At 36.1% G+C, this 21,648-nt stretch overlaps 3 protein-coding genes across 6 annotated transcripts; 1 reads left to right on the top strand and 2 right to left on the bottom strand.

The window, feature by feature from the left end:
* The first annotated feature begins 171 nt into the window (after positions 1 to 171).
* LOC18054644 (dnaJ homolog subfamily C member 28) lies at positions 172 to 1,821 on the top strand. Of its 4 annotated transcripts, none has more exons than XM_006452819.2 (4): positions 172 to 369; positions 812 to 1,023; positions 1,235 to 1,565; positions 1,640 to 1,821. In XM_006452819.2, exons 2-4 carry the CDS (start codon positions 830 to 832, stop codon positions 1,724 to 1,726), a joined length of 612 nt encoding a protein of 203 aa, XP_006452882.1. In that variant the 5' UTR covers positions 172 to 369; positions 812 to 829; the 3' UTR covers positions 1,727 to 1,821. The 4 variants fall into 4 exon arrangements, with proteins under 4 accessions (XP_006452882.1, XP_024033212.1, XP_006452880.1 ...); XM_024177444.1 differs by having other exon boundaries at positions 697 to 1,023; XM_006452817.2 differs by having other exon boundaries at positions 655 to 1,023.
* A 778-nt stretch (positions 1,822 to 2,599) lies between these two features.
* Positions 2,600 to 5,998, bottom strand: LOC18054643 (vacuolar protein-sorting-associated protein 37 homolog 1). The gene is made up of 7 exons (XM_006452816.2): positions 5,721 to 5,998; positions 4,724 to 4,945; positions 4,263 to 4,350; positions 3,415 to 3,454; positions 3,245 to 3,291; positions 3,036 to 3,156; positions 2,600 to 2,931 (listed from the first exon to the last, which is right to left on the bottom strand). Exons 1-7 carry the CDS (start codon positions 5,732 to 5,734, stop codon positions 2,756 to 2,758), a joined length of 708 nt encoding a protein of 235 aa, XP_006452879.1. The 5' UTR covers positions 5,735 to 5,998; the 3' UTR covers positions 2,600 to 2,755.
* A 903-nt stretch (positions 5,999 to 6,901) lies between these two features.
* LOC18054642 lies at positions 6,902 to 19,069 on the bottom strand. Its single transcript, XM_024192304.1, has 11 exons — positions 18,052 to 19,069; positions 17,021 to 17,297; positions 16,677 to 16,862; positions 16,090 to 16,242; positions 15,233 to 15,691; positions 11,632 to 13,815; positions 11,114 to 11,292; positions 10,849 to 11,004; positions 9,481 to 9,715; positions 8,615 to 8,925; positions 6,902 to 7,682 (listed from the first exon to the last, which is right to left on the bottom strand). The coding sequence occupies exons 1-11, from the start codon at positions 18,843 to 18,845 to the stop codon at positions 7,382 to 7,384; spliced, it is 5,235 nt and encodes a 1,744-aa protein (XP_024048072.1). The 5' UTR covers positions 18,846 to 19,069; the 3' UTR covers positions 6,902 to 7,381.
* Between the last annotated feature and the right edge of the window lie 2,579 nt (positions 19,070 to 21,648).

The raw sequence follows: 21,648 nt of genomic DNA, 5'->3' as shown, positions 1-21,648 counted from the left end.
TTTAACCTATGTTAATATATATTTTTATTTACATAATATCATTATATATTTAATAATTTTAAAATTTATATTTACTACATATAATTAATTTTTATTTTATACTTATAATTTTTTTTTTACAGTTCCATCCCAGGACCTAACAATAAAAAATAATAATAATAACTGATTCTCTCAATTTCTAGTTACATCGTACGACCAACGACCAGCCAGTTCCCACGTGTTAGTCTCATACATTGACACGTTTTCTGAGTCGATACGTGTTAGATTAGCGGTTGAATTTTCGCGGTCTATTCGTTCGTTCGCGAGCTTCTTCAATTCTAGGGTTTCTGATCCGAACATCGTCCAATCGGGAGCTGCGTTCAAGTTCAGGTACTGCTTCTGCAATTTAATTCATTCATTTTCTTTTAGCTTACCTTGTTTCTAATTGCACTGCATATTTTGATTTTTATCAGTATATGTGAAATTTTACAACTATATTCGATGCGCCATGAATATTAATCTACTGCATATAATTCTTGTTAGTTTCTTTGCTACTTTTGGGTAATTTAAGATGGTTTTGGTTTAATATTTAATTGAAATTTTAATTTCCTCTCTTATTATATGTTCCGGAGATTTTTTACCTGTTTACAACTCTTGAAACGTCTCTTCGTGAAGCAATATCTTATGAACATGAATGACGCCATACTTTCGGTTTAGAGAGTGCAGCCACTGCTCGACAATCATGGCATTCATAGATTAGTTCATGTCTTGCTAGCACAGCACAGGACTGATCAAATATAGGTAATTCTTATTTCACGACACGTTTTCTCAGTTCACTTGTGCCGGAGAAATGGGCAATTACTTAGTAGACCGGTTCGTGAGGTCAACGGTCGAAATGTCTTCTAGGTATGGCGTGCCCAGACCTAGGTGGGCTTCCTCTTCATCGTCAAAGGTGAAAACGACTGATCGTCTATCGGCCGTAGCGGACGCTATCAATGATCGGAAACTCCCTCCCGAACTCCGTGGCCAGCACAGTGCTGTCAGGTAAAATTTTCATTTTCAATGAAAATTGTGTTATCATTTATTGTCTTGTCGAACATTGTTGTTGTTCTTCTATATATATATATATATATATATATATATAGTGATTGATAACACTCTGATGTATTAAAAGTTGCATTTATGACTGTACCGCTTGTTCCAAATATATAATGACTTGTTTGTTTTGTGTGGTATTTGGATGTCAATGGAACAGATCAGAAACTGATATAATAGGTGTTGTGGAGCAGAGAATATGGCATTCAATGGAAGAAGGGCAGTTCGAGAACCTACCAGGAAAAGGGAAACCGCTAAATCTTAGTACAAATCCTCACGCTGACCCAGCAGAAGACACTTTGTATGGAATCCTTTCCAAAAATGGATGTGCACCTGAGTGGATTGAGCTCAATAAAGAAATAAGGAATCAAGTGTCAGCATGGCGTGTGGCCCTGAAAAAAGCATGGACAAGTAAGTGTAATGGTGATTCTTCGAAATGGGCGGAGTCTTCCGAGACTTTGAAAAGGCAATTGCGTGATATCAACGACAAGGTTAGTTGAAAAGCTCAACACTTTTGTTGTGAGAATGACATTCCCTTAGCAGTTGGCATTGATGTGAATTGCAGGTTTTCCGCTATAACCTCATTGTACCTTTTGGTCGCCAGATGTTCGGACTGAAGTGGGAGAAAGAATTAGCTCGCTTAGAAGAATGATTAGTGTCGTGTAAGGACAGATTCTCTTTTATGGTTTTATTTGAGCAAGACGTTTTAAGTAATCACTCAGAATAAAATGCTTGTAATTTCATATACATCTTGATACAAAATATTATTTTGGAAACTTGAATGTCACAATGTGCTGATGAGTTTTGATATAGCAGTCGCTATTGAGCCCAGAGATTGAGACAATCCTGAGGTCCTACGAGAGAAGAATACCGATCCTGCCACTAACAGCTACAAGTTGAGCCAGTTGATTAAGTGCTGAGCTAAAAATTATGTTCTAAAGCAAATTTAAAATACTAAACAATAACGAACACCAGTCGCTGATTCTATTGGCCACAGTAAGACACTGTTAGGTGTTAGCCACTGAGTTTGTGATTCCAAAGATAAAAAGTGACTAAAAATTTATGTCATGATAGTAAAAATAACACCACTCTTTAATATGTACGTCACTTATCCGCATGTAAGGAATCACCATTTCTTTTTTCAATAAATATTAAAAAATGCGTCAACCCGAACACCTACCCAACTTTCATGGCAGCGTAAAGGTTTTTTTTTTTTGACATGTGTAGCTGGCGTATAGGCTTTGTGACGCGTCATTTGGTCATCATATTTTACTTTAAGCAGCAAGTCGCAGACGTCCGAATTTCAAATCAACCCGACTGCACGTATACTTTTGCACTAACTCATCCACGAACCTTTGCGCATTGAATAACCGGATCTCAAACACAGTTGAAGTATCAATTCTCAGACCCGTAACAAAAGTGAACCACCCATGATGTTACATTTAAAGTTCGTCAGCTACCTTTTCCTGCTCCATTTGCTGATAGCATTCTCGTGTTACACGAATAAATGTGAAGGAGCTGGTGCTTATGAAACAACTATTTCAGAATAGAATTCATTTCAAGATAAAATATCATGCCAAATTGAACAAAACCAGAGTCCATTAGGAATTTATTTACAAACCAAAGACAAATAAAAATAAAAAGGTATTATATAAAAAATATATCATGGTATACATTTATTTCAGGCCTTCCCTGCGTCAACCGAGTGTGTCTTGGCCGAAAGATGAACGAGCGCTCGACGGTGGTAAGTTGTGCGCAGCTTCTTGTACTTCTGCACAAAAGCCCCAATATCCAACTCCCTATCAAGGAGCTGCCTATGCAGGTTTTCAGATTCCTCCTCGGTCTTATTCATAGCTTCTGCAAACAGGAAAGATTTCATGTTACTTAACATGCCTTGTAGCTAAATCAATGATCTCCAAGCATATACTCAAGTTATTAAGATGGGTTTTTGTTGTTTTTACCTTGAATCCTTTTGAGAAGGGAGGCAGGAGAGTACAACTTCAAAAGTTGTTCTTTCTGTCTCTCAAGATCGTGTAATTTCTCCTGAGCAGCAGCCAATTCTGTTGTCCGAATAATTTTACTCTATGAACAAATAAATGAAGGATTATGGCTTATATGGGTGCACCGCATGTATTTGACAGGAAAAACAAAAGATGGCTCAGAAACTTACTTGGTTTCTAAGCTCAATCATGCGCAGTTCCTTGTCCAAGTTGTCCCCTGTTTATTCACAATATATCAGAATTTCTCTGGAATTTATGGCATTACTGCTGACAACGCAAATACTAACATACTAACAGAAAAAAGGGAGGGGGCACAAAAAAAAGAAGCATGGTAACTCACTGGCAATTTGCAAAGTTTCCCTGCGAAGTTCATCCCTTATCTGATGATAATTAATAAGAAAGCAATGAAACAGAAGAAATGGTCAGAAAAAGGCAAGGCAATCAGAAAAAAACCACAACAAGAAGCAGCAGCAATGACATCAAAACATAAATGATAAACCGTTTGGATGTGATAAATGAGCACATGCATGAGCCTGTATATATATTATGCATAATAAAAAAATTTCTCTGGTACGCAAAGCTTAACATATGACATCTAACCCCACTATCACAATATCTCATTCGTCTATCAAGGATATTATATTTAAAACATCAAGTTACAAAACAAGGACACACAAATTACATGGATTAACCATACAGACGATTTTAGTTGTCTTTTGCCATATCCTTCTTGTGATGAACATGACCGAGGATTTAATGGCAAGGGGATATATATATATATTTTTTTTAAAAAGCTGTAGTCCTCTTGCTCGTACACCTTAGTGCATTACGGGAAAAGCTAGGTGATACGTATAAGCCACTTTCCCATACAGGCTTTGTCATATTAGCAGCATGTGTGTACATGATGGCGGATCTAAGAAGCGACTAGGTTATCTCATCCGAATGTAAAACTAATCACTTTCTTCCCATCATGGCCAAACAAGTACTCTTCCAATTCCAGAGACGAGACCATAGGCATAGAAACTTTAGAATTGATTTACATACATACATACATACATATATATATATAAACTTTAGAATTGATTTAAATATATATATATATATTTGAACAAATAAAACAAGCAATATACATAGCCTACCAGCTCAGAAAATATCATCAACTATAGAAGATCAAAATATGCAACTTACATTGTTTTGAATTTTAACTTGATCAATTGAGAGTAAAAATTGGCGGTATGCATCCTTATCCGCCAAGAGCTTCCGTAACTCATCAACACTAGACAATTTTAAGAGAAAACAAGATATTGATTAAAGAGAGATTACATTAGTGCAAATTACTCAAGGAATAGCCCTATTGTCATGCCACTTAGTTCCTAGTTTTTGTTTCATATGTATTACATAGTTTCGCTTGCCCACAACATTGAGTAACAAATATTAAAAATGAAAACCAAAAATAAGATGAAGAATGCAGACATGAATTTCCTTATACAAATTGCAAATCATAGAGCCAATGAATTAGTACGCCAAAAGACAAACGGTCCCCCCCCCCCCCCCCACCCCCTCAAAGAGAGAGAGAAGGAGAGAGAGAAGCATTTAAAATACCGAATGAACATAATAGCACTATGAAGTTAAAGCACCAAATTTCTCACCTTTTGTCCTTCAAGAGGGCAATAATGCCTGCAGCTTCAGCTGGTGAAACATGTGATAGGGGTTGTGACTGTTCTGTTGGCCTTTGTAAATTTAAGCTGCCAAAAGAGCTCATACTAGGCGTAGCAGGGCGGGAAGAATCTGGGGAGACTACAGATGGAGGGTACCAAGATTGTGAAGTAACATCTTGCGGACGCGGTTGAGCTTGTTGCTCATTCGAACCCCTGTGAGAAGACATGGTAAAACTTCATTCAAAAGCAATGTACCAAGTAATGCAAAAGACGAGAATAAAAATTAACAAACATCTCAAGTCTGACTCATCCTTCATAAAGCATCTAAGAGAACATCTTGAAAATTAGTATTTACACAACAACTTTCTTGATTTGTGATTAAATGACTAATCTCTTGGGTCATTCCAATGATAGCAAGAGATGGACTACGGACAATAAGATTGTCAAGCAGTGACTGTGGCCACTCATTTCCAGTAAAGAAGCGGTTTACCATACGCACAAATGACATGTACTCATGTAAGAACTTGATCTAAAACACAACTGCCGATAAGCCACACTTTCATATTTCACGTGCCAAAACATGCAGTCCACTATAATTTAACATGCATCTCATCAGTTCCCATATTGCCATTCCAAGAATATATATATCGCATCAGTGTTCCATAATAATCTCTAAAACAACATTCTGGAATCTAGATATTGCTTCAGAAATAGACGTTTTAAGATTGTACACAATCACTCTCCCAGAAATTAAAATTTTATTTACATATAAAACCAAAAAAATCATAAATTACCAAAATAAAAGAAGAAACTGACAAAATTTATATCTACAAGATTAATATTCATGAGGCATCGAAGATAGGAGTAAAATGCCCTAAAATTTAATGCACTACAATTGGAAGCAAGCGTAAGCCAGCTGACAAAGCGATATTACTAATAAACCTAATCTTGCATTAAAAAAAAATGAATAAAAACTAAAGAGCAGTACCAGAACTTGAACATAGCTCAGGATTGGCTGATTATTTGGTCAGGCCAAGAACATAAACCCTAGATTGCAATAACAGAACGAGTGGATCGCGAATTCTTGTATCTCTTGCCAATTGTTTTCTTTGATTGATCAACTTCAAGGAAATATCAATCGAAACTTGAGTCCGCGTCCGCGTGGCGTGCTCGTGGAAGAAGAGAAAAAGAAAAAAATTATTTAATGAATTGAGAAACGTTTCGATGACGGAGAATTCACTGTAGAGGAGGAACTGCCAATGCCGTACTGCGTCATGATGTAGGCTTTTATGGGCTTGGTAGCTCACTAACTTCCAATGCCGTACTGCGTCATGATGTAGGCTTTTATGGGCTTGGTAGCTCACTAACTTCCAATGCCGTACTGCGTCATGATGTAGGCTTTTATGGGCTTGGTAGCTCACTAACTTGGGCTCTATCTTGGGCTTTTAAGGCTCAGTAATGACCAACTATCAACGTCCTATCTTTCTTTCTTTCTTTTTTTTTTTAAAAAAAAAAATCATTAGATATCCTTTCAATTTCAAAAGCTAAAACGTTTGTGTAAAATCATAGTAGATGCAAAGTGTTTGTCAAAATTCTCAACTGAATACGTATATGTACGTACCCATTTATTGGATGGTATAATAATAAAATATGAAATTTATCATTTAATAAATAAACGACATATAATTAGGATAAAATAAAAATACAAATATTGAGATACCTAATATTATTATATTTTTATATTAAGGCCTGTTTAGTATTGAAGTGTTATGGTTTTCGATTGCTTCAAAAAAATAAAATTATAACTATAAAATAAAAATAAATAATATGTAATAAATATGATTTTTAAATAATAATTTTAACAAAAAAATCATGTTCACTTGTATGATAGAAAATTTATAACAAAAATGTTATAAATTTTCTATCATACAAGTGAACATGACTTTTAAGTTACAATAATTAGTATTTATCAAATACTTTAATACAATTATCCAGTTTTAATACAAAATAAGACCCAACTTTGTGGTGATGCTGTTGGAAAAGATTAAAAAAGAAAATGACGCACAGAGAATATTTCGAAATATTATAAAGAAATCAACCACGAAGACAAATGATAAATGTTCTCTTTCAGTTCTTCTTTTACGATGAGTGGAGAGAACGACTATAATGTTTTATTATTGCCGCACAACTATTTATATACCGACTGCAAAAATGGGGATACAAATCAAGAAACTGTTAACGACAGGTACCCTATTCACCTGACGCAATCATGCATAAAGCGAAATCTAGAAAATATACATTGCTTTACCTACTTACAAAACTTGCCGTTGTATACCATTTTCCGGACTTACAACTCTTGAGTATCTTTGCCTGTTTGCCGTGCAGGCAGCACTTTAACATCCCAGCATCTCTTCGGCCTCTCTGCTTGCGCCTCTCTTTTCTTTCTCCTGGACTTCCATAATATCCTTTCAACTTCATCACACTGGGAATTCATAGACTAGTCACAGACTAGACACCATTATTAAAATTTGACGTCAGTCGCAGAACATTCTAACTTCATATTGGAGGGCCAAAAAGGTCTCAACAAATCCAACATTATACTATTCTTCACGATTTGATCTTTGATAACTGGACAATTATGCATATTCCTTAATGCTCCTTTTCCAATTTTTTACTTAGCAGAGGCTGTCTTGGATAGAGAATTATTGCCAATATTAAAGAAAATGCAAGACCAACAACCCCACTAAACGGCTGGAATGGGTGTGTCCCAGTTATCCAAAGAGGAAGACTGGGCTTGTAGGTGAGGAGGCCACCTTTTTGTAAAACAAAACTTGAAGCCATAATCCCTGTACGCAAACCAATAGGAACAGAAAGGCTGCCTTGGCTTCTTTGCCGAACCCCTGCCAGAGCTAAAGATAATAACCATAGTCCTGGAATTGCCTGAGGAGACCTAAAACCAAGGAAAATTACAATCAACAGTCAGCAGAGTGATCACTACATATCTCTCACAAATCAGAGCAATTCAATTTGATTCATCAATTTCCAAGAATAAACTGGAAAAATTATGAGATAGTTGGAAAGGGTATTGTTTTTTTCGTGTCAAAAAAAATTTAAAAAAAAAATGAGGGGAGGAAGGGATAAAGGTGGAATCATGGCACATCCAAGGTTTGTATACAGCATCAACAACAAATAATGAGGGAAGGGATGAATCAGGGATCAACAACAAATGAAAGAAGTAAACTGCATAGCTTGAACTGTTACCATAACGATGGATAAAAATAATTTCTACCCTAACCATTTAACAAAGGAAATATTTGCATTAAAAGGAAGATATTAACAAAATTTTGGTCACATACCTTTTATTTATTTATTTAATTTAATATTAAAATGTACCATTGCTACTCCAGGTTTCACCCAACTATCAGGCTGTTCCTACAATATCAATTGTATCATACACGATCATTGTTATGAGAACTTAAATAGTTGATGTCAGTTTTTACCAACTCAATTTTGACATGACATTTTTATTGGCATTCTCTCCACTCAACCACTGGCCCCATCTTTCTGACAATGAATACACCACATTTGGAAAAAAAAACCGATTTGAATGAGATGGGGATGGCTGCTACTACCTCCAACTGACTAAAACTTGAAGGAACAAAAAGCTTCTTCACCTTCTACATTTCATGCATGTCTTCCATACTGGTTAGAGCCAGCATTTTGTATGGTAGAATGATCAAAATAATAACAAGGTGGGAGACAGGATATCAGAAAATATATCTCTACACTACGTGAGATCAGGTGCTACGGAAGAAAATAGTAAACAGGAAAAAGATAAACTACGTGAATGTGGTGTTCCAAAATGGCAAATGAAAAATGTACCTCTGTGATAAAGCAAATGCAAGTCCAGAGATTATGATTCCACGGTGATAATCAAGATCTGCGGCAATTTCTTCAGGCAACCAAGACCTGAAAAGCAATTCTTCTACAAGCACAACCACAGTAGCTGTGACGATTCCTTGACAAGCCAGCATACTTATATTCCCATACACTTTGAGCCATGCCATAGCAGTTAAAGATGAAGTTACAATTGAAGGCCAAGAGAAACTCACACAACCAAGTACAGCATTTAGAGACTGTATTAATAAAACAAGCATGACTCCTGCTATCAAACCCTTCAAAAAGTTTTGGACCTGCAAGCAAAAAAGCTAAATATTATTCATTTGTCCAAGATAAGCAGCAATGCAGGATGCTTATCCATCTTTTAACCATTTCTATAGGAGAATTTAAAGAAAAGAGATATGAAAGCCAAGTGCATCAATTTCCAAATTACTGTATATAGAAGAAAATTTGTCATTTAATTGTTGACAGCAGAAAGATTAAGAGAACCAAAAGAAATCAAGAAGAATAAAGCTACAATTATTTTAAGTGTACTGGTACATCGCGAAAAATATTAGCATGAGAAACCTCACGATGTTCTTTGTCAAGAAAGAGAGGTGGTCAGAATCAATTAGTTTCTGGCATATAATGCTAGGTCTCTAAAATCCTAACACCACCTTTAAATAAAGGAACAGTATCTAAGAAAATTAACTTCACCACATGACTCTTGCAACATAAATGTTCCTGAAGCAGAAAATAATTGTAATATTGATTTGGGATTTATCTTAAAATGTCACAGTAAAATGTATAAAGCACTTTAATTCGCTTGCGTGTAGTGCATGTCTCCCATCTGGTGGTCATATTCATACCTTGGGTAATGATGTGATATCCAACCCATACTGCTCCAGGGAATTTTCATACCCACGTACTCTTCTGCCCCATTTCATAGTTAGTATCATAACAGCAATATATAGGCCAACAATGCAAGCAAACTCTGCTATTCTGGAGGGATTATTTGTCGTCCAGCTCTGCACAATTGTTGGAAGCAGCGGAACAAGAACTGGTGACCACAAAACAAGCACCATGCCGACAAACCCAAGAATCCTATTGGAAAAAAAAATAAAAATAATTGAAGAAAGGAACAAGAGTAAGAAAGTGAAAGTGAAAGTGCACAGTGCAAAAATAAAAAGAAACGAAACCAGTGTCCAAAAAGAAAAAATGGAAAATTTAGGTCAGTTTTAAATCTTACATCTCCCCACTTCTAGCATAAAAATACTTGCTCTTTGATTTAAAAGAAAAAAGTAAAAAAGAAACAAAAATCTGTTAAAAAGACTGTGTTAAGAAAGGACCCCTTACAAGGATACATAATTATGCTACCATTGCTCAGAAGATAGATATGGCCCCAAATTGAGAGACATTGAACAGAACACGCCAATTCAGGATAGCATCTAGGTCTAGAAATGCCTCCAGTAAATTTGAACAGAAGGATACAACTTACTTATCTGAGCACAAAAAGTGTTCTAAAGGGGAATGAGCTGTGTTTTTCGATTAGAAAAGATACATACTGACAAAATATATAAACATGTATCTTCTGATTCCAAGAAATTTCTATGACCCGTGCATGAGGCACAACTCAACGCATCACCACAATACTTTGGGAAGACTATGCGTCTTTTTTCACCATTTTACTCCACGGGGACCATAACTTCTTTCAAAAGAGCATACACCTATTGTTGAAAATAGAACTAACAAGTAGACTACAGCATCTTAAAGCTGCCTTTATAAGTTTAAGCTTTTATGCTGCATGATAGCTCAACTTTGTGTCACAGCCAATTTAACCCAATTTGTTATGTTTGAATCTCGTCACTGCATAAATCAAATCATATAAGTTGGTCTTTCACTTGTAACTAATCAGCTTATTATTTTGGGTTGAGTGATTAATTAACACAGCAAGGAGAGGTTATCAGTGAAAATCAAACACTGCCATCTATTTCATTGTACATGAATGAATTAAAAATAAAAAACCATATAGATTGATGAGTTAGCACATTTCAGTGAAGACAAGGATAAATCACTTAGGACACTAATCCCATTACTACAACTGATTTAGGAACTCAATTATCAATTTTTGTTATGGCTGAATCGTTTGAATACCTGTCAGTTACTTTGGTTAATGTTATTTACATGGAGAAAAGTTTTGAGGGGTAAAACATAAGGAAATCCATAACTCTTAATACCTTTGCAGCAATGGGCGGTCGGCTAAATGCAGAAACAAGATAAGCTTCTCAGTCAGACTCATTGCACCACGTAGACCACCCCAAAGCAAAGCAAGTTTGCCAACTAGCTTCAACAAGCCACCCTTTTGTCCCAAATCTGCCAACATCGCGACCAGCCTGTTCATTAAAGGAAAAGTGAACCATTTTAAACATACGAAGTGCATGATCTTTTTCTTTTTCCTTTTTTTTTTCCTGCCTAGAAGTAAATTTGGGTAGAAATTAATACCTTTCTTGATCCACTTCACCATCTTCCTTTGTAGGTACCACTGGACTAGCAACTGACATGGCTTTCTCAGCAAGGCTTGTGACTATGTTATCCTGGTTTTTTTCAGAGATTAACTTCTCAGGCTCTTTCTGATGATTTCCTTTCTCCACAAAGGCCTTGGATGAAGGTTCCGCAATTTCCTGGCCATTGCATAAATGCTACACATTTAAATTTATTATATATATATTGTTTCAGAAATTACTTAGTCAGCATAAGTTCACCAAAATAAAAAATTTATAAAAAATGAGAAAAATCATTTTTTCTTAAAATAAGTTTTACCACATTATTTGATTAGCCTTCTATGCCTTTTTTTTTTTTTTTTTAATTACAACATAAAGATATTTGATTAAAGAATTATTGCCACATTATTCCTCCACAAAAGCGATTTTTCTAAAACTTCTGAGAACCTGAGAAACTACAGCTATCTTACAAGGATGGTTAAAATAGCCACAAATAAAAACAATTACATCAACTCTTACCAATTGCTTTACCATTAGTGCAGATGCTCCCAGAGCAGCTGTAACGGCACCAACCATGACACTATCAGTTTTCAAAATTTCCGATTCAGCTCCTACTCCTCTGTTCATTGAACCATTTACCCTTGTATTTTTCTCAGTACGCATTTGTTCAGTCTCTGTTAGCCTAGCCTTGTCATGTTTTCTCTCCCCAGATTTCTTGGTTAGATCATAGGCCATAGGTTCCTTGTTATCGTTCTCATGCTCTGTAGATACATTGAAATATTCTCTCAAAGCAGCTAAACAAGAACCTGCAATAACACCAACTGGAAGTACTCTTCTTAGATAACTTGTGCCCTGAACAGCAGTGGAAATGGCTCTAAAAATATTCTCCCCCTGAAGAGTACCAACTTTTTCATATGTACAGTCAATGCGATGGCGTTTGCCATCCAAACACCAAATATGCTCCTCATCATGTACAATGGCCAAAGAGATATCAGTTGCCACCCTTTCTAAATCTCTTGCAAGATCAGATTCCATTTCCTTCCGGTCATAAGGACCCAGCCGGCGGTCAACCTCAATCTTCAAAGAATCCAATATAATATTTTTCACAAAGCCAATCAACTCCGCTGATGTATCCTCATCATTTTCATTCATATTATCCTTCATTTCATATTCAGCAAATGGTTCCTGCTTTTTATCTGTATCCAATATTACATAAGGTGGTTCAATAAATTTATCTGCATCATCTACTTTTGTAAATGAATGGTCCTGAACTTCTTTGATTACACCCTTACCAGATGAAACATCATCAATAGAATCTCTGACATTTCCAGGCTGTTCCAACAGCTTCCATTGACCTTCTTCTGGAAAGTAGTCAAGGAATAGAGTAGTAGTTGTATCTAAATCCAGTGGTTTGGTATTTGGCAATTTTGAAGAAGGATATCTGGGCAAGTACTCATGTTGTGAAGAGTCCCCATAGAGATTCACAGGTACATATAGTGGAATGTTATTTAAATATCCCAATTTAACTGAATAGTCAGCCAAAGGTTTGCTATTATATACAGAAGGATCGTGTGATGTATGAGACTGTACACTCAGTTCATTCTGATGATCTTCTTCCTTTCCCGGCGTGAGATCACTACCAATGATATGTTTCTCAGGGATACAATCGATTTTATCATCTTTGGCCTCATTTCTCTCCTTGACTTCATTTTCATTACTTTTCCCCTCCAACTGAGAAATCATATTTTCAATCACACCAAAAACACTATTAACTGCCATTTGGGTAGAATCATCCATTCCTGTTAGGGCATCTAATGCTTCAGAAACACTGAAGGCAGATGCGATAGGATCAGCTGTAGTAGACTTATTCTGATCGCCTGCAGGCTGCAGACTTTTGTTTTCTCTTTTCTCATTATCACTCCCTTCCTTCTCCATTATTTGAGCCTCAGAAGAGGATCCGAGAGGCAAAACTGCTTCTTCTGCCACATTGGTGGATGCTGTCTTAGTTTGATCAGTAGAAGAATCAAGGGTTTTGTCTCCAATTCTCTGGTTCTTCTCAGGTTTTGGTTCTAAATGAGATACTCCAGCATCCTGTTCCACTTTGTCCTCTTTAACATTTGCTTCCTCAGAGCCCCCTGCCTTTTCGGACTGACCAGTAAGGTTAGAACTAGCAACAATTTCTGATGCCTTTTCAGTAATGTCAGAATTTGAAACAGCCTTCTCCTTGTTGAACACATCATTTTCATGACTATTTCCCGACTCATTAGTGCCCTTCCTTACTGAACTGGAGATATCACCTTGATGACTACTAACTGATTGAGACTGGCCTACGTCAGCAGATTTTTGCAAATTTTCTGAAGGTTGAATCTCTGACTCTATTCTGCCAGCAGGCTTGTCCAAGCCAGGTTGAATGTTATCAGAGCTATCTGCCAAATCATCAACTCTTTTCACTTGATCTGACTGATTAGCATCTTTATACAGACCTTCAGAACTTGATAATCCTCCGACTTTCTCTTGGACCTTTATCTTGGACTCTGAAGATACATTAGGTATCTTACCCAGAAGTCCGTCCAATTTTAAGTTTGCGCTTTCAGCATGCAAAATCCCAGATACTGCAGTCATTAGCTTTCCTCGCACATCTTCAGGCACAGCATCTTGCAGAGCTTTCACAAGTGTCTCTCCTTGACCAACACCAGTCAACACCTAGACGTAAAAGACCAGAGAATCATCAAAATAAGATCAAGGAACACAATGGCATGGCAGTGAATTCATGTCCCAAAGCACTTTTAACCCGAACAAGTTTTCTGTATGAGATTCAAAATATGAAAAAAAAAAAAACACTATGATAATTGTATGAAAATGCAAAATATATAATCTGACAGTTCATGACAAACAGTTTACTTGTTTTACAAGATATTGATCAAGAGATGTCATATTGTAAGTAACCTTGCACAAATTTAAGTTTTTTTTTTTTTTTTTCAAATCAAGTACAAATAAGATTTGATAGCAAGGAAGGGGACCTAAATTGAAGAAGATTGCGGGACAAAAGGTCTGCCAGTGAAATTATTCTTCATTTTTTTGTCTCAAAAAATTAGGCTCTCTTCACAGACAGATTTAAAATAGGCATATAAATGTATCAAGGGCAAAGAGTTTTGGCCTTGCACCTATTGAAAATCAATTCCTTACGGGTGCATTTAGCACGCTGTCTTGTATTGCATTAAGGTATATAAAGTTGTAATGCAATATCATATTTGGTGCAATTTGGACTGTAATATATGTAATAATTTTTAAATCATTATTTATATTACTATTAATTTTAAATTAATATTATTCAAATTTATTAATATTTAAGTATTTATTATTAGTTATATTAAATTATTTAAAAATAATTAATTTTTATATATTAATTATTGTATTATATTAAATAATGTAATATTATATTATATTTTTATATATTATTTAAGTATTTATTATTACTTACTAAATTATTGAATAATAATCAATTTTTATAATATAATTAAATAATACATTATTTAGTTATATTTTTAATATAATTAAAATAAAAACATAAATTATTGAATAATAAATATACATTTATTAATTTATATTAATAATTATAATGTAAAAATAAATTAAAAATTAATTTTATATAATATTATATTAAAATAATTTTATTTATTTATTATTATAACAAATTAAAAAGAAAAATCAAATGCAGCAATTTGCTGCAACCAAATATGAGGCTGCATTACATAATGCAATGCAGCCTCATGTTATAAGGGTACCAAACACACCCTATGTGCACTAAGAGATAGAAGCAGAATCAATACAAAGAGTTATAAGTACCTGAAATAAAACCAAAATGATTTTATTTTTTATTTTTCATATCAACATCCCTTTTCTTGTCTTTTTTATTTTTTAATATTATTATTATTTTCTGTTTACATTAGAAAAAGAGAGAAATGATTTGGATCACAACAATGCTCTGCTGCATACATAAATCATATAGACATGACAATGAAGACAGAAAATATGATACCTACAGAAAAAAAAAAAAAAAATTATAGCTAAGGCCATCACGGTGCATATCAAAGCAAAAAATTGCAAATTCAAGCATTACCTTCCTCTTTTGCTCTTCTGTCAGAGTACCAGGTACAGTTACATCAAGCATATTCAAAACCACTTGTGCCGTCTGTAACACTTGACCTCTTTCACCATCATCTGGACTGGCTCCCCCCTCTTCGACCAAATCTGTGTCAACAGATTGAGCCTCCTGCAATGCAACATCTTGCGATCCCTTATGATCAAGTTCCAAATTTCTCTGTGACTCTTGTCCAGATCTTAGATGGAAGTGAGCTTCAGAATAGCTATCTTCCAGAATCTGCTTCGAAGCCTCAACAGGATACCCATTCAAAGTATTTGTCTGAACAAGATCAACAAGCTTATTAACTTTGACCCTCTTATCCGTCTCTCTACCTTCAACAAGAGCCAAGCTTCCTGAAGGGTTGATGGTCACATCCACATCTTTTAGAAGAGGATGACGACCCTTCAGAAGTCCAAGCTCCACTGCCGAGAGCCACTGCATACACAACATACACACCACTCAAAATGTCACTTTTTGCTACAATATTTGGCTAGCTGTATATTGAAGGGAATACGAGGAAAAGAGTATAATTCAAAGAGGATATGATAATTTTGGAATTCACAGAGCATGTATAAGGAATACACAACAGTGCATTTTTGTCCCCTCAATTTATTACAGAAAGTCACTGTATTCAATGAAAACTCAAGATATTCTTATACAGTTATACTTGTTAATGGATGTGAGGAAAAACTATTCAAAAAGATCTAATGTTTAAGAGGAAATGACAGACAATTTCGGATGTCACTTTCTTAATCACCATTTACTTTTGATTTACAAATGAGACAGATTAATCCAAAAATCAACTTCTGCAGCCAAAGAAAAGAAGTAATTACCTCAATGACTAGATTCTGGCACCAAGATTCAGCAGCTCTACCACCACCTATAACGCTAGACGGCAAACAAGAACACAAGAGCAGGCTTGTAAATGGATTTTCTGCTATTGAACTGCGTGGTATAGAGAATGGCGGCACTGCACCAGCATCATTCTGAGAAATATTACAGGATTTTAATTATTTAGCTTTTCATCATGAGGGGACTACTTTAATGATAAACCTAATAGCAGTAAAATGAGATGGCCCATAGATGTTATCGCCTACAGACAAACAAGGCAATCTTGAACAACCTATTACTTGCTTGACTAAGTTCCTTGTTTTTAGAAGGTCCAGCCACCTGAGACTGGCAAGGTAAAGTACTTACTTCATATATGAGTATCCTTTATATATAGGGTTTTTTGCAACTCCTCGAGAAAAATCCAGGATATATATGTTCCATTGAACAATTACAAAGCATTACCAGAACATTGTCTAGATTCTTTTTGTAAAAATAAAATAGAAAAGAAAGAGGAGGGGGTGACTGAAAGAAAAGACAGGTTCTGTGCAAAATCAGAAGCAAGATTAACATCAAAACACAAAATATGCACCTGTATAAAGAGAACAGGAATCTTTATGTTTCCAACTACACCCCGAGTGCTGGATTTTGAATAGAAGTCTTCTATGGCCTCAAAGCCATATGATACCATAGATATTGCTTTTTCAAAATCACGAACAGATTTTGCTGATAAAGCCTTTTCTACATCAAATCCTTTTGCTCTGCCTTTAAACAATTCCTGGAGAACCAATTCACCATAAGTTGCAACCATCAAGATATGAATTCTATGAATCATGGGTGGACAACAGAAGTTAGAAAAGCACATAAAATTTTCAGTTCCAACAATGAAGATATGAAACATTTGCATCTAAAAAGTACTCTGAAGCAATTGTCAACCTTGTTAGACCGCAGAATATCTATTAATCCATTAGCAAGCTTCTCATCCAGGGCAATATGATGAGGAGAGGACCTTGTAGCCTCCTCTAAGTCAAAAGGATTGTCTATGCAAGTGACAGCTGTCAGAGGTGTCCTCTCTCCAACTTCTGCCAAGTATTTTGTTAACATGTTTGCACCATATCCCCAGCCAACGCTCATCAGTGTTGTCCATGGCCTTGCCTTACCGATGAACTGTATAGCAGTGCAGATATCATCGCTGTCAGCAGCTGTAAATAACCTACATAATGAAGTAATTAAGAAGCCCTACCATCAGACGGTTTTTGCAATAATCTTTTAACAAGAGCCTGGAGAAAATTACTAGTCATCTAGAGATTGAGAATGAAATGCTTTTAATTTTTCTCTTCTTATTTCACATACATAAAAGCAAATAAATTTTTTTTTTCCCCTTTCTCATTTTCTAACAACATACAAGTGCAAGACACCAAAAGTTGTCCCCTCTCTCCCTCACACTCAGACACACACACAATTGGAGGGTAAAACAAACAAATAAGAAACAAATGAGTTGAGTCTACTGCAGCCCAAGAATTGTCAACTTTCTACCTCCCAGTCCTACTAGTCTTACCCAAAAACTCCCTCACTCCAATTCACACACTAGCAGTCCCACCCAATCAATCCAAAACACTATTATGCAAAATAACAACAAAAACCTTGGCTATTGGCAAAGAGCATTCTGCTCCTGTTCCTATAATCAATTCAAGCATGACCACTTATTCTCTTGTCAAATTCTCACATCTACTCCAAGCAACACAATAATCAATGTCTTATTCAATCAAAAGTTGCTAGTTAATCTACAAGTGTTAGTCTCTTTTCATCATATTGCTATCCAGTTTATATGGAAAATAAACAAATAAATAAAACAAACTCAGAAAAAAGAAGATGACTACTCTTATCGACACAACCACCTAATTGTATCAAAACATCCAAGGTCACAATATTGCATCATCAAAAACTTGAATTGCTTAATTGCATACCGAGAAGTGGTAAGGGGAGAGCCACCACAACCTCTAGGATTCATAACCACAGGAAAGAAACCGCGCCTGAGAGCTTCACAAGCAAACAACCTTATCCTCTTCTCGATACTCCCCTCTGCAGTTCCCGGAACCAACAACAGAGTGGTATCCAATCCGTGCTCCTCGTGCAAGTCCAAATTGGAAGGCCAATCCAAGGAAATGACACCACCATCCTCCGTATTGACACACACTCTTTGGTACTCCAATTTCCCCTCCATCTCACTCTCAGTCTCTCCACCGTCTCTCACGGCACCAGTCCTCGCCTGAATCCTGCCGCTATTCAATCTCACAAAATGCGTGTCTTCCTTGATAAGCTTCTCATTCACGTCCTCCAACAAGTCGCTGCCCTCAAAAGATATAGATGGGCAACGAAGAAGCACAAAGCGGTTAAAGGCGGTGGGAGAGGTGAATAATACCCAGTTGCCGATGCAAGAGATTTGGTGGCGGTCGGGCTTAATGGGGGAGAAGCGGGAGGCGTAGAGGACGAGGCCGGAGAAGAGACCCAAAGCGGGGCCAAGGGCATCAACGGAGTTGGGGAAGGGGAGCTGGGAAAGCAAGGAGTGGAAGAGGTTGTCGAAAGGGAAATTGAAATTGAAGTCGCTGCGGATGGAGAATTTGAGACGGTGTCGTTTTCGGTACTGGCGGAATCGGCGGAAGCAGACTGAGGTTTTGGTGAAGAAGGTTAAGGTGGGGGTGGTGGCGTGAGCGGGTGGGAGGCGGAGCCTCGGGGCGGGGTTAGCGGAGAGGTGGTTCATGGCGAAAGGGATTGGGTTTAGAGAAATGATTTTGCATGGAGATTACAGACAACAATGAAAGAAAGGTTTGCTTTTTTTTTCTGGAAAGAGCGAAATTTGAAAATGAAATGGAAAGAAGAAGACAAGAGGAGAGAAGAATTGATGGAAGGCGATTGCCAAGAGGGATGACTGATGAGCGTTTTTACCCGCGAATTGAGAAGCATTTGGCTTCGGTTCGTTGCGGATAGATCCCACCGCAACCCCAATGGGACCCATCCAACTTGCAAATTCAGCCGTTAAATTCTGGTGACTGGTGGGTCGGGTTGATGCCCTCCCTCGCCTGTATTTTATACAATTGGGCCTCCAATCAATCGGCCCATAATAAGAAATGAAACTTTTGAATGAAGTTACTCGCGCCCTTAAGTAAGCTAGTTTTCAGGGAGCTGGCTAAGTTACGGATTCTGTAACTTACAGATCCAGCTTTAGCCACCTCCCTCCCATATATATACACCCATTTGCTGGCTTTTCTCTCCCCTCAAGACATGTGCTCCTCTCATTGGGTGTGTATGTTTCAGATTCTGTAACGTAGCAACCTCCTTCTGTTTTCGGAAGCATTTTGGTCTCTGTCTATCTGCGAGTCTACTACTTCAGTAATCAGTAGCGTGCAGCGGTTTCGTGAACCGAGAAAAATGCATTTTTTAGTTAATGACTTCAATAATATATATATCATCATTATTAAAAATTTCTGAAGAAATTCGCTAAAAATTGCATGTACTGCATGCCAGGTCACAGCACTGGATTCAATTTCTTTGTGTACCGAATAAAATTCAGTGATTTGATTATTTCTATTAGATTCTTGTTGTGATGATATAATTAATTATCTCTATATGTATAACATATATTGTGTTCAATAAAAATTTATATTTGAGGCTGGTTTTCGTACGGGAATGTAAGATTAAAAAGTAATGATAGACATTTTAAATTTTTTCTCAAATAATATGTCATTCATTGATTGGTTGATAGTTCAAGATGTAAGTGAATTAATTATATTATTTTAACTAATCAATTGATAAATACCATATTATTTAAGATATTTTTAAAGATAAATAATTTAAAATGTGTAGCGTTACTCAAAATTAAAATACATGCATGCGTTAACGGTCATTGCATTGTTAGATTTAGTAATTAATATTAATAATATTTTTTTATTTATCTTTTTGTTTTTTGGTAATAAAATTTGAAGACTCGAGAAGATTCATACGCGACAGACCCGCGCCTGTGTCTCCGATTGCATTGTGAAGAACAGGACAAGAAACAGAGCCTATTTTGACTTACGATCTTTTCATTGATCGGGAGACACGGTGAACATCTTGGGAGGTGCGACTTCAGGGGCAAATTTGTTTACTTTGTTGACATTTCATGTTAACTATTACTTGATTATTATTTTCAAAGGGGATGTTAATTAATCTTGAAACCAAAGTTGTTCAATTAATTAATCTTTTCTGCCTTTGGATACCACAAAAGAATTGCCTCAGATCAGCTATCAAAATAATGCACAGTGAAATTTTGTTATTATAAACGTGGCATGTAGTCTTCCGTATAGGCACCATGCGAAATACCAGGTGATTATAGATCCGGGTCCAGCTTTTACAGGGCAGGTTATAGATTTTATGCCGTATCCGGAACAAAATCCGAGAGTAGATTATCACAATCCAATTTGAAAATATATAATTGTAAATGACCGAATAATTCACAATTTAGAATTTAGTCAATTAAATTGAAAGAGAAAAGGATGATTAGAGCGGCGGATGACGAGGCTAAACATTGTATGTTTTGCTTTGTGCACTACAAGCACATGCATGGATACCTCGATATTCATACCATGATTTGGACTTCATTCGCTTGAGCACATGCACCTCTTCCTGAATCCTCATTTTGGCCCCATAACCTAATCGCTTGTCTCTTCTTTTTAAATTTCCTTTAATGAATACAAAATTTCAAGCGGATCGTGTCTATCGAGCTATGCATATCCTCCTGCTAACGATAGGATTCTGCTCCCAATTTAAAAATCAAATTGCATGAATCCAATCCACAACAACAATCTCCTGTTCATTTGATTTTGACAAAACCTGCATTCGTGTTTTTATTTCGGGGCCCCTTTATTTTTTTGAATTTCTTTTAGATTTTGTCTTAATAAAGACATTACGAATCTCTATTTGTTACACTCCCTTAATTGACACATTCTCTCTAATAAAGATTCCCAAATTTTTGTTTTCATTTTATTTTTTGGAAAAGTGGACGCACTATGTACGAGACCCCTTATATATTGTAGTATCCTTAGATCCATAACGTTTGAATTATGGGTGTGCTAAAATATAATGATAATGGTGATGGGGAGCGTAACGCCGACACGAGCAGAGATTTGGCATTGTGGGTATAATTAGAAAGTACTTTATCCTTGATCACGTTCGATCGGCATCTAATCTCTATATTTGTTATTATTGTCAGCTTCCAATCAATCTATGATCTTTAATTATTCTTTTTGTTCCAATCATCTGGATGAATGGCACTTGAAAACAATTGTCTAATATGTGTCGTAGCGCGGCGTTCCTTTGGAAGGGATACATTCAACACTCTCGGAAGTATGCTGTCAATCCTCAAAAGAAAATTTCATTATTGGTTCTTTTCTTTTCTTTTTTGGATAAACTCGTTATTCATAAATCACACAAAACTAATTAAACAACATTCTAGTCGTCCACTGTTACAAATTTACATTCATTTTAAACTATGATTGTTATAATTTATTAAAAGTGCATATCAGAAA

The sequence above is a fragment of the Citrus clementina genome, unplaced genomic scaffold (assembly GCF_000493195.1).
Source record: "Citrus clementina cultivar Clemenules unplaced genomic scaffold, Citrus_clementina_v1.0 scaffold_1, whole genome shotgun sequence".
NCBI classification, from domain to species: domain Eukaryota; kingdom Viridiplantae; phylum Streptophyta; class Magnoliopsida; order Sapindales; family Rutaceae; genus Citrus; species Citrus x clementina.
This window is presented reverse-complemented; position numbering and strand designations above follow the sequence as displayed.